Below are 12,509 nucleotides of genomic sequence, written 5' to 3'. Positions count from 1 at the left end.
CGGGGAGGAGAGGGGGGCGGGCCTGGAGGGCGGGGATAAACGGCGTGGGGGCGAGCGCGAGCCAATGGGATGGCCCGGCACGAGGCGATTGACAGAAGGAAAGCCCAATGGGAGAAGGAAAAGGGAGGGTGGTGCAGGAGGGGCGGGGCCGAGAGCGGTGGCGGGAACGGGCCCGGGGGGGGGGCGCCGGCTGAGGGGACGCCGTGAGGGGAGCGATGGCCCCAGAGGATCCCCCTGAGGGGACATTTCCGCGCGACCCCCCAAAGCACCTGAGCCCAGGCAGGGTTCCACCGGGAAGATCCTTCTCTAACAAGGAATTAAAAGGTTTGACCTCAAAGTGCCTTTTTTTGGAGGGGTTTGATGTCCAAGTCGCCTTTTTACGAGGGCAACAACCTCAAAATCAGCTTATTTGGAGGGGGTTGACCTCAAAACCACCTTTTTTGAAGGGGGTTTGGCCTCAAAAACCACCTTTCCTGAAGGGGCTTGACCTCAAAAATGCAGATTTTTCAGTGACTTGACCTCAAAACCACTGAATTTTTGAGGGGAACAACCTCAACGATGCCTTTTTGGAGGCATTTGACGACAAAAACACCTTCTGCTTTTGATGACCAGGGAAACAACATGAAGTAGGTGTCTGAAGGAGCACTTTGCTCTTTAATCCCCTCTCACAGACCCTGCAGCTCAGGGATTGTTGGAAAATTACTCAGATTCAGCCAAAACTCCCCAAAATCAGTGACCCCCACCGACTAAAATCAGCTGAACAAATGCCGAAATAACCATTTTGGGGTGAAACGTGGCAGAATTGGTGGCATTAGAGCCCTGTGATGTCACACAACAGAACGAGGTCCAAACAGGCACTTTTTTTTATTGTCGGTCGCGACGCTGACGGAACCGCGCGGAGACTCCGGAGTGTCACAGCACCCTTAATGCCTCAAAAACACATGAAAAACGAGCCTTTTCCTGTAAAACATCAGCCCTGTGGGTTTAACATTTTTTTTAGGATTTGGGGTTGTTCTCTTTGCCCGCAGAACAATCAGGTTTTTAGGGAGAGAAGCCACATTTCTAGACGGGGGGGAAAAAGCGCCGTTATTCCTAAATTCCACCATTTAATGCCTTGAACACGGAGCTTTGCCTGGAAGCAGGAACCCAGTCTTGATGTGAAGCTTTTCCGGACACCGAATTCCCCCGGACAGCTGCCCTCGCTCTGAGTTTTCCAAAAAAAACCCCTAATTTACAGGAATATTTCCCCGTCACCTCTAAAAAAGCCACTTGGGTTTATTTGGAATAAAAATCCTTAGTTCTCCTCAAATCCTGTGCAGCTGGGAGGCAGCCGAGCCAGCCCGGCTTCCCCAGGAACACATTTTCCCAAATTTCTTTTCTCTCCTTCACTACTTTTCCTTCCAGCCTTCCAAATTCCTGCTACTCTGCCTTTTTAAGCAAATAAACCCAGTTCCTGCCACTCCTCAGCTGCTTCCCCACAGGGTTCCCACACCCAAAGGGTCAGGATTTAGGAGGAAAACTGCTGAAAATCGAGGAGTGAGAGAGAATTCGCCCCCCAACACGAACATTCTGAGCAGAAGTAAAACCAAATCCACCCTGAAACCTGCACAGGGAGGGAAAAAACGGAATTAATCCAGAAGGAGCATCAGGAGCTGCAGGACACGTGCTGGAGGTGCTGGGATGGCTGGAAGTGGAACAAGGTCTGGTGATTATTCCCTGAATTAATCTCACTTATCCCAAACAGGGAGGATTTGCCTCTTTTTAGCTGAATTTGATCTTTTCTGTTGAGCTTTACTGTTACTTTTTTAGCTTTGTTTTTACCTTTCCCTTCGTTTTTCTGTCTTTCCCTTCACCTTTCTAGTTTTACATTTTCCTGCATTTTTTTGGCTTCAGTTTTTCCCTTCCACTCCTCCGCCCACTGATCAGCTGCACTAAAAACCGAGGGGAAAAAGGGAAAATTTAGGGAATTTTAAAAAGAGAAATTAAGAGTGTTTGATTCCAGCTAGGGAAGCTCTGCCCGGCGGCGTCAGAGAAACTTAAAAACGTGCCCCCAAAAATTCACTGGAAAAGCTCCAAACAACCGTAACTGAAAACATCCTGGAAAAGCAAAATATACAAAAAAGCCCTCAAAAGGATTGGATAATTCCATAGAAACGTCCCCTGGACAATACAAAACCTAAAGGTGGCAGGGGAATTGGGATAAAATGAAGCCAAAGGGATCCCTCAGCACCAATTCCTGGAGCCAGGTGAGCACTGGAGGGGGGAAGGTGCGACCCCCCAGCCTCTGGGAGCTGGGAATTGTCCCCCAAAACCTCAGAGCATTTCTTTAAATCTTTTTTTTTGTTTGTTTTTTTGGTTTTTTTTTTAACAAATGAGCCCCAAAAAAGCCCAGTTGCTGGTGGTGGCTCTGCTTGTGTGGCTGTGCCGGGTCTGAGGGTTAATTCTGTTACATTTTAGAGTTAACTGACTTCCACACCCAAAAAAAATCCCTTTTTCCCCCTCCTGCTGAGGTGTTGGCTGCCACTGGCTTTGCTAAAATCACCTGGAATGAAACCAAAATCCCCCTGGCTCCATCCACACCCCCTCCCCATACCCCAGCGGGGGTGTCCCAAAACCCCTCATGCAGGTGAAGCCTTTGGGAAGCTGGGGAAAATTTGCCCTAAAATGACAATTTTGGGGGACCAGATGCACCTTTTGGGGAGGAATCTGTGGAAGCTGCAGGTCCTCAAGAGGTGCAAGAGCTGGACAGAGCCTCAAGCCCCAAATTCTGCTCATGACCCCCTCGTTCCCCTCCACCTTCACCCCTTGCAGTGGCTACAAAAGCACTACTTAGCTTATTCCTAAAATAATTAATAAATTAGGGCCCAAATCAGGGCCCTGGGGTGTCAGCAAAGGGCAGCGAGGGATGGGAAGTGATTCCAGCCCGTCCCAGCTCTCCGGGCAGGAATGCACAACCATAATTCAATATTTAGGGGGGGGCAGAAGGAAAACACCCCACGAGGAGCTGCCTGAACCTCCCGGCTCGTTCCGTCACCTCCGCGCCCAGATCCGCGTGGATCCCCCCGAGCTGACCCGGAAGGTTTTACCAAAATGGGATCAAACACAACTAAACTCGCTCCGGAGTCGCTGACCCCCCCAGGAAATTGGGATTTTGCCCCAGGAGTGGCACTGGCACAGGGCCCTGGCGTCTCGTTAGCGGTGACAAGCTCGTCGTCGTTACAAAATGGGATCAAACACAACTAAACTCGCTCCGGAGTCGCTGACCCCCCCAGGAAATTGGGATTTTGCCCCAGGAGTGGCACTGGCACAGGGCTCTGGCGTCTCGTTAGTGGTGACAAGCTCGTCGTCGTTACAAAATGGGATCAAACACAACTAAACTCGCTCCGGAGTCGCTGACCCCCCCAGGAAATTGGGATTTTGCCCCAGGAGTGGCACTGGCACAGGGCCCTGGCGTCTCGTTAGCGGTGACAAGCTCGTCGTCGTTACAAAATGGGATCAAACACAACTAAACTCGCTCCGGAGTCGCTGACCCCCCCAGGAAATTGGGATTTTGCCTCAGGAGTGGCACTGGCACAGGCTCTGGCGTCTCGTTAGCGGTGACAAGCTCGTCGTCGTTACAAAATGGGATCAAACACAACTAAACTCGCTCCGGAGTCGCTGACCCCCCCAAGGAAATTGGGATTTTGCCCCAGGAGTGGCACTGGCACAGGGCTCTGGCGTCTCGTTAGCGGTGACAAGCTCGTGGTCGTTACAAAATGGGATCAAACACAACTAACCTCGCTCCGGAGTCGCTGACCCCCCCAAGGAAATTGGGATTTTGCCCCAGGAGAGGCACTGGCACAGGGCTCTGCGTCTCGTTAGCGGTGACAAGCTCGTCGTCGTTACCAGCGCAAGGATTTAAGGCCGAGTCATCAAAAAAAATCTGCATTTTACCCGTCCACCCACACTGGCAGGGGTGGTCCAAGGTCCACAGAGGCGAATTCCACGTGGGACAGGCGCTACGCGCCGGGCTGGCCTTTGTTGGTCTTCTTGAGCAGCTTCCTCAGGTCCTGGGACATGAAGTAAGGCTTTTCCGCCGAGCCGTCGTTGCGCTCCAGGTCTTCCACTGCAAAGAGAAATCGCCGGCCCCGCGGCGGGGGCAGCCATGGGGTTGGCGTGATGGAGGCTCCTGGGATGCTCTGACAACGATTCCCAGGTTAAACAAGTCCTAAAGTCCCTGGGTCCCAAAGTCCCCGGGCTCATCGCCGAACGGGGTTTTTCTCTCTCTGACACAGCAAAGCTGGGAACGGCCCGCAGGGATTGGGAAGAAAAAGGGAATTTGGGTGTTTTGTTTCTCAGCGGGGGAAAGTTGAACAGAGCCAAGGGCAGGAGGGACGCCTTAGCTCTTCCCAACAGCTCTGGAGCCAACGCAAAGCGATTCCCCTCGTTCCTGACGCGCCGGTGAGGTTGGAAAATCCCAGCCGTGGAAAAACAACACCCCAAAACCAAACAAAGCCACAAAGCTCCGGGCTCACAATGCCCAGGGGGTGTTTTGAGAGGGACTTGGATCCTTCTGGGATGGAAATGGGAGCATCAACACCAGGGCTTTGTCCTGGCAGGGTCTGGCTGGGAGCTGTGGCTGAGGCACAAAAGCTGGTTTTTTTTAAAATCTTGATCATTTCTGGGCTTTCTGGAGGAGAAATCCTGACTCCCCCCATGCCTGGAGTGAAACCCTCCAAGTCCCAGCGGCCACCAAGTCCCAAAGGCCACCGGTGACAGCTCCTGTGATGGCTGGGACGGGGACAGGGACAAGTGAAGCCAAAGCTCTGCAACCTCGCCCGAAATCCTTCAAAAAATTCTGTGGTTTGCATAGAGACGGGGCGGGGGAGGAAAAGGGTGAGAAAATCAGAAAGAAAGGGGTGAGGAAAGGGCAAAAGAAAGTTTCACTGCTCTTGGCTGAAGCAGACACAGAGGAAACGCCCAGAGACCAGTTTGGGGTGGCGGAACCCACTCGGCCCATCCCACCAATCCCTCCACGCCGGATCCCTCGTGCCAGCCACGCCGGCCCTCCCTCAGGAGCAAAGATCTCTGCCCCAAAAACCACGATGATCTCCAGGCACCGCGCTCCTCGCTGAGCGCTTCCGGGACCCCCAACCGACTCCGGGTGGGTTCTCTCGACGCAGGAACACGAATTTTTGGGCAGGAAGGTAGATTGGACACCATCGGGCGCTGAGGGTCGGCACCCGCCACCCTCGAAGGACTTCCAGGGGACACAGTGGCACCGTGGGAGTCGCTGCTGGGGTCAGGGGGACGGGAGGGTCCCGTGGCCTCCGCCCGGCGCCAGGCCCTAGCCTTGGCTATCGGTGCTTTTGGAAGGTTCTAGGTGCCCCTTCAGCAGGATCTCGCTGAGCTCGGGGGACATGTAGTAAGGCCTCTCCGGAGATCCATCGTTTCTCTCCAGATCTTCACCTTTTCCAGCCCCAGGAAGAAGCAGCCGTGAAGGGGAAGAGCAAAAAGCAGTGGAGGAGCCAGGGAGAGACAGGGCAGAGGATGGAGAACGTGTGACCAGAGACACGGGAGGGGTGGAAGAGAAGGCAAATAGGGAGGAAAAAAAGGGAAATTGAGATTAGTTGTAGTTAATTCCACCGAGCCCAAAGCACCAAAACAGAGGGAGAGATGCAGGAACCCACGGACAGGCTGGGGGTCTCTGCTGGAGCAGGCAGGGTGAGAATGCAGGTGAGAAGTCAGGAAAGGAAAAAGCAGGAGAAAACCACACAGAGGGAGCCCAGGACTGGGAGCAAACCCCCAAAGTGGATGCTCTGGGGGTGAGCCTGATGGCAGAGGGGGGTTTTTTTGCTGATACTCACAGAAGCAGAGGAAGAGGGTGTCCACGCACATGCCGTACACGCTGAAGAACCCGTGGGCAATGAGGTAGGAGCCCACGATCACCGTCTGCAAGAGACGCCGCACGCTGATGCCGCGGCCAGCGGAGAGCCCGGAGCCCCGGCCAGGAGCAGCAGGGGGAGGAGGAAAGTGCTGAATCCCACATTCCCCAGAGGAAGGAGGAGAAGTGAACAGGGCAGGACTGTTCAGAGCGGCCCGAGTGGGGACAAAAGGCCTCAGCCACCACTGGATGGAGGCCAAAGTGGGCAGCGCGGGCGGGCGCGGCGCCAACAGCAACCAACAAAGGGCTCATTGCACCAGCGACCGGGAAAACACCTCCAACAAAGGAACTCCTTGAGGCAGCGGGTGTGGGGAGGGGTTGGTGTGGGGCATCGCTGTCCTCTCATTCTGAAGTCACCCCAAAGAGAAAGGTCAGCTCACCAAAATCGGGACCCAGTAGTAATTCAGCGGCGGCGCCGTGTCCTGGACCAGCTTTATCCGCTGGGTGAAGAAGAAGAAGGCGAGGATTCCTGGGAAAGCAAGATGGAAAACAGGATGGAAAGGAGCAGCTTCACGAGAGGGGTGACTTGAGTGGAGCTTTTGGGGGGTGACAGCAGCTGGAGGCACTGAGGAGAAACTTCCAGAACCCAGCACTTACCCACGCTTCCCACGATGAGGAGCTTCCCGAGGAAGAAGAGGAAATCCGTGACTTTATCTAACACAGCCACCCTGGAGACAAGAGAGGGATGAGCCTCTGCATCTGCTCCCCGCCCTGAATTCCCACAGAAGCAGCCGAGGCACGTGTGGCAAACGGTGTGGGGTGATTCCCCCAGATCTCACCTGATGATGTTCCTCATCAGCAGGAAGAAAGCGTTCCGGGCCGAGGTGCAGAAGTTGGTGCCGTAGATGGCGATCTGACGAGAGAGAAACGGGGCTGCACTGAGTCCACCACCCAGGGGAGGGTGCAAATCCCACCCTGGGAGGGCTTTCTCATCCACTGCCGGGTCAGGCGTCGCAGAGACCCGGAGCTGAATACCCCCACCCACAGAAGTTCCTCCCTAAAGCCAACGGGATATGGCTGAGGTCAAGGTTTTTCAGCCAAAAAACGCCGCAAAGCTCCGTGTTCCCACAGCATCGGAGACACAATTCCCAGGGAAATCTCCGAGCTGCCCCCACGGCAGCCCCAGCCTTTGGAGGGCGTCGGTTTTGGGCGACTCTCACCATGATGTAGGCGTTCCTGTTGAGGAACTTGATGAATTTTTCCAGGCACCAGAAGCAGCACTTGAGGCAGCCCAGGAGGAACTTGGCAAACTTGTTCTCGGCAGCTGGAGGGCGCAGGGACAGGGGTCAGCACCAAAGCCAGAGGGGCTGGACCTTCCAGCAGCCACTCTAAGGTCCCTGGTGAGACCTTGTTGCCACAGTTCCCCCACCCAAGCCGTGTTCTCAGCCCCCTTGGGGCTCAGACTGCTCTTCCCACGCCCCCACTCGCTGTTGACGTTTCCCAATGAACGGCAGCATGGCACAGAATTCCCTGGCACCGGGGAGGGCTGGCTGAGCCCCTTGGCTCCTGCCCTGGGAAACACTTCACAGCATCATGGAATGGTTTGGGTTAAAAGGGGCCTCGCAGCTCATCCCATTCCACCCCCCACCGCAGGCCAACCCCCCTCATCTCCCCCTTCCCATCCCAACCCTGGTACCTTTCAGCCGGTGGTCCAGGTACTCCAGGATGACCCTGATGACCTGGACGATGGCCAGCACCAGCGAGCCGAAGGCCAGCGAGCCGGTGTGGTACCTAGGGATGGACCACCCCGGTTATGAAGGCACGACCTCCCAGAGCTCCCGGCCACCCTCGCGGGGACGGACGCACCGGAGCGCGCGGCCGAAGGCGGAGAAGAGCGGGAAGGCCGGCATGTCGTCGGGCTTCTTGAAGGCCCAGTAGTAGGAGGCGAAGGCACCTGCCAGCGTCACCTGGCCCAGCGCGATGACAAAGTTGGCGAGCCAGAAGAACATGAAGACGTTGAAGAACTGGAGCACGATGAGGTACTTGTGATAGGCGGTCTCACCGCCGTAGAACGCGAAGAGGCACTGGGCGTCGGGGCACAGCTTGGTGACGTTGCTGGTGTTGAAGGTCTGGAGAGGACACAGGACAACGCTGGTCAACCCAGAGTGACCCCCTCTGACAGGTTCTGAGTTTCCTGAGGTCCTCACCTCGGGCTGGCAGGTGTGCCCAGAGAATGGGCACGCGGACTCGTTGAACACCTTGTAAACGGCCTCGTTGGAGGTGGACAGGAAGCTGCAGGTCACCATTAAGGAAAGGCCGTTTTCCAAACCCAACCCTAAATCCAAACCAGGCTCCACTTCACTCTCCCCAAGCTCCCACCGCAGCTCTTCCACCCCAGGGTTTGTTTTGGGTTAAACCTCAGAGATTTAAGGTGGATGCGCCATCAGATCCCGCTCCATGCCTGGGGAGACACTTCTGGGAATGGGGATGCAAGGAACAGGAAGAGGATGAGGAAGAGGGTGAGGAAGAGCAAAGGATACACGGCCGTGCTGGCCCAGTAGGCGATGCAGAGGCACAACAAGAAGAAGGTGCACAAGGGGAACAGCAGCGACGACATGACGTGACCGACGGCCCTGCGAGAAGATGGTTCAACCTCACTTAAACCCTGGTTAAATCCTGGTTAAGCCCCAGTTAAACCCCGGAGCGACGGGTGCCAGCGGCCGTGGGGACAGGGACAGCCAGACCTGCTGGCCTCCTTGATGAGCGCGATGGCGATGAGGATCCTCTTGCGCAGGAAGATGAGCAGCAGGATGATCACCAGCTCCAGCACGCACAGGATGATCACTGGAAGAGGAAAGGAGCCTGAGGGCCACCTTCACCTTCCCCCCACGGCACGAAAATCTCCTCCCAGGAACATCCAGCACTGCCCCGTGGCTGGGCACCCAGCAAAGTCCCTCTTTCTCATGGGAACAGCCCAAAAACCCGCCCTTCCCGTGCCCCGTCCTGGGTCCCACCCCAATTCCCAATGCTTACGGAACGCCAGCCACGTCTGCCGCAGGTGGAGGTAGACACGGAGGTCGGTCTGGAAGCCCAGGTCAGTCAGGGACACATCCGACCCCGCTTCCCCTTTTAACTTGGCATATTCCATGTAACAGTGGAAGATTCCTGCAGCAAAAAGCAGAAAAATTGTCCCTTTTGCACGGGAGAGGCAGAGCCGGACGCCGGCCAGGGAGGAGACACCCGGAAGGACGCGGCGTGTGAAATCCTGCAGCGCAAAATCCCCACTGGAAATAGGGAAAGGAAAATGGGGAAAAGCCAGGGAGAGGCTCCCAACCCCCTGCTCACCGTATCCCAGCACCAGGATCACCATCACGATCATCACCCACACCATGATCCCGGCCAGGAAGCGCAGCAGGACGATGAAGATGAGGCTGGCCACCATGGCAATGACGAGGCCTCTGCGGGAGGAAGGCCACGTTGTCACCACCCTCCCTCCCTCCCACTGTGCCCCAGCATCCCCCGGATGTGAGAACCACGGCAGGGATGTCACCGCTCGCGGTTTGCTCGACGGAAATTGCGGGAAAGCCGGGGGAACGGTGAAAACGCTGAAAACCCCCGAGTTTTGCCCCGTGCTCACATGATGATCCAGTACCAGGACACCGTGTAATCCTCGAAGATCTTCATGGCCAGCTGCCGGGTCTCCAGCACCACGTTGGCTTTTCTGCAAGGAAACGGGAAACGCCGACGGAGCGGGAGCCCGGGGGGGACCCCAAAACCACGAAAATTCCACAATTCTGCACAGCCAATTCCCCGGAGCTGCGCCTCCTTTGCCGCCCTCCGCTTTTCCCACGTAGGATTTTGATTTTGGTGCGGGATTTCTGGCAAGCAGCCGACGCCCCAAACGGGCGAAGCAGCGCTAACGAAGCAGCTCTTAACGAGGGGCCTGGGACTCACTTGGCCCCTTCCAGCAGCTCGGTGACGTTCCTGCGGCGCCCGTGCCCGTCATCGTAGGTGGTCTCGTTGCCCACCATGATGACGCCCTTCTTGGCCTGGATGGCTGGGAAGCATCTCCGCGCCACTGGCGTGACAGAAAAGGTGGCTCAGCCGAGAAATCAGGAACCCCCAAACCCTTACAGCACCCCCAGAACCCCCAAACAGCCTCCAAAAAAAAAAAAAAAACCCCAGCGAATCGTTAACGAACTCCTTGCTAATTCCAGACGTACGTGGCGTGCTGGGAATGAGCATGGCCGGACACTCCTTGTCCCTCAGCACCTCCAGGGGAGCCTGGGTGGGGACAACGAGCCAGACATCAGCGCTCGGGGCAGGAATCACCGCGCAGCACGGGAACCCCGAGCCCAGAGCCCACCTTCTGCGAGCTCTTGAACTCGGGGGTGCAGAAATTCCGGTAATATTCCAGCGCCGCGGGGTTCCCGTAGGCCGTCAGGTACGTCGTGTACCGGTCTGGACATTTGCTGACGCAGATCTGCGCGGGAACGGGACACGAGGAGGGGGCTGCAGGCTCAGGATTCCGCGGGGAATTCGGGGGGAACGCCGAGGGGGCTCGGGGTCCTACCTGCGTGGTCGGGCACTGGAACTCCAGCAGCACCAGCGGGCTCGCGCACTTGACGATGTCAAAGTAAAAAAGGAAAGGTTTTTTCCTGCAAAACAAACCAAAAACCGCCCGGTTTGGGGAAAAACCCCCGCCACGCTCCCACGAGGGATTCGGGGTCTCTCCATCCTCACCCTCCTCACCCCCCCGGCCCGGCACTCACTCGTTGGGGGTCCCCTGCTGCCCGCAGAACTGCCCGCGGCTGTCCGTGGGGTGGATCACCTTCCGGGGGTCCCCGTGGGTCCAGGCTGGGGGGCACAGGACGATGAGGCCGTGGTCACCCCCCCTTGCAGCCCCCAGACCCCCGCCCTGAGCCCCCAGGACGTACCCACGACGCCGACCACCACGTAGCCCACGATGGCCACCACCAGCAGCACGCAGCAGACGATGTCAGTGCAGCCCCTGTGGCGGGGACAGCAAGGCTGGGGACACTGGGTTTGGGACACTGGGGGACACTGGGTTTGGGGACACTGGGTTTGGGGACTCTGGGGGACACTGGGTTTGGGACACTGGGTTTGGGGATCCTGGGTTTGGGGACTCTGGGGGACACTGGGTTTGGGACACTGGGTTGGGGACATGGACACTGGGTTGGGGATCCTGGGTTTGGGGACACTGGGTTTGGGGACACTGGGTTTGGGGACACTGGGTTTGGGGACACTGGACCTGGGAACCCTGGATTTGGGGACATTGAGTTTGGGGACCCTGGATTTGGGGACACTGAGTTTGGGGACCCTGGACTGCAGCCCCTGCCAGCAGGGACAGCAAGGTTGGGGACCCCAGATTTGGGGACCCTGGACTTGAGGACCCTGGATTTTGGGGACACTGACTCACCTGACTGGATGTGGGGACCCTGGATTTGGGGACTCTGGGGGACACTGGGTTTGGGACACTGGGTTTGGGGACTTGGGTTTGGGACACTGGGTTTGGGGATACTGGGTTTGGTTCACTGGGTTTGGGGACACTGGGTTTGGGGGCACTGGATTTTGGGACACTGGGTTTGGGGATCCTGGGTCTGGGGACACTGGGTTTGGGGACTGGGTTTGGGACACTGGGTTTGGGGACACTGGGTTTGGGGACTGTGGGTTTGGGGACTCTGGGTCTGGGGACTGGGTTTGGGGACACTGGGTTTGGGGATCCTGGGTTTGGGGACACTGGGTTTGGGACACTGGGTTTGGGGGCACTGGGTTTGGGGATCCTGGATTTTGGGACACTGGATTTGGGGATCCTGGGTCTGGGGACACCGAGTTTGGGGACCCTGGACTTGAGGACCCTGGATTTTGGGGACACTGACTCACCTGACTGGATGTGGGGACCCTGGATTTGGGGACCCCAGATTTGGGGACCCTGGACTTGGGACCCTGGACTTGGGGACACTGGGTTTGGGGACCCTAGACTTGGGGACCCTGGACTTGGGGACCCTGGGTCTGGGGACCCTGGATTTGGGGACCCTGGGTCTGGGGACCCTGGATTTGGGGACGCTGGATTTTAGGAGCCCGGATTTGGGGACCCTGGACTTGGGGACCCCGGGTTTGGGGACCCCGGGTTTGGGGACTTTGTGGGGCTCTGCTGACCTGTCATAGATGGGACCTTTGAAAGTGGGGTCATACTTCTGTGGCGTCCCTGTGGGGAGGAAGAGGAAGGGCAGTGAGGAAGGGCTGGGGCGGGAGGAAGGCCCTCCTCACCCTCCTCACCCTCCTCACCCCCCAGCGAGGGAACCAAAAAAAAAAACCCTCCCAAAAAAACCCCCAAAAACCTCGGGATAAACACAACCGGGAGGAAAAACTTCCACAGGTGGCTCTGCCCAAAAAACCACCCAAAATCCCACGAAAACACCAAAACCACCAAATTCCCCGCAAGCACCAAAGAGCTGCGGGGCTGGGGGCGTCACCGGGGGTCCCACCGAGCCCCCCCGGTCCCACCGCAGCCCCCCCGGCGCCGCTGCTCCGCTTTATTTTTAGGGTGGGCACGGAGCCAGCCTGGGAGCGGCCCGGGACAGGGGGGCCGGGAATTTAGGGTGGATTTTGGGGGGGGTCACAG

General features: G+C 57.2%; 1 protein-coding gene across 2 annotated transcripts in view; it reads right to left on the bottom strand.

Annotated features, from left to right (window-relative positions):
• Positions 1-3,584: 3,584 nt before the first annotated feature.
• The window catches only part of SLC44A2 (solute carrier family 44 member 2), a 9,174-nt gene continuing 249 nt past the window's right edge, over positions 3,585-12,509 (bottom strand). The window contains exons 2-22 of one of the 2 annotated variants that reach the window (XM_041409644.1): positions 12,044-12,092; positions 10,801-10,874; positions 10,636-10,720; positions 10,437-10,521; positions 10,230-10,346; positions 10,087-10,147; positions 9,818-9,941; positions 9,501-9,584; positions 9,209-9,321; positions 8,897-9,028; positions 8,608-8,707; positions 8,404-8,496; positions 8,071-8,155; positions 7,730-7,992; positions 7,560-7,654; positions 7,084-7,187; positions 6,703-6,776; positions 6,521-6,591; positions 6,304-6,392; positions 5,847-5,931; positions 3,585-4,105 (exon numbers count right to left, since the gene is read on the bottom strand). In XM_041409644.1, the coding sequence (XP_041265578.1) occupies positions 3,999-4,105; positions 5,847-5,931; positions 6,304-6,392; positions 6,521-6,591; positions 6,703-6,776; positions 7,084-7,187; positions 7,560-7,654; positions 7,730-7,992; positions 8,071-8,155; positions 8,404-8,496; positions 8,608-8,707; positions 8,897-9,028; positions 9,209-9,321; positions 9,501-9,584; positions 9,818-9,941; positions 10,087-10,147; positions 10,230-10,346; positions 10,437-10,521; positions 10,636-10,720; positions 10,801-10,874; positions 12,044-12,092 (2,090 nt within the window). In that variant the 3' untranslated portion in view covers positions 3,585-3,998. Of the gene's footprint in view, positions 4,106-4,218; positions 5,449-5,846; positions 5,932-6,303; positions 6,393-6,520; positions 6,592-6,702; positions 6,777-7,083; positions 7,188-7,559; positions 7,655-7,729; positions 7,993-8,070; positions 8,156-8,403; positions 8,497-8,607; positions 8,708-8,896; positions 9,029-9,208; positions 9,322-9,500; positions 9,585-9,817; positions 9,942-10,086; positions 10,148-10,229; positions 10,347-10,436; positions 10,522-10,635; positions 10,721-10,800; positions 10,875-12,043; positions 12,093-12,509 lie in introns of those variants that run through there. The other variant, XM_041409643.1, reaches the window with a different exon arrangement.

The sequence above is a fragment of the Onychostruthus taczanowskii genome, unplaced genomic scaffold, assembly GCF_017590055.1.
Source record: "Onychostruthus taczanowskii isolate IOZ18803 unplaced genomic scaffold, ASM1759005v1 scaffold303, whole genome shotgun sequence".
NCBI classification, from domain to species: Eukaryota; Metazoa; Chordata; class Aves; order Passeriformes; family Passeridae; genus Onychostruthus; species Onychostruthus taczanowskii.
Note: the sequence above shows the minus strand (reverse complement) of the source record. Positions and strands in the feature narration are given on the sequence as shown.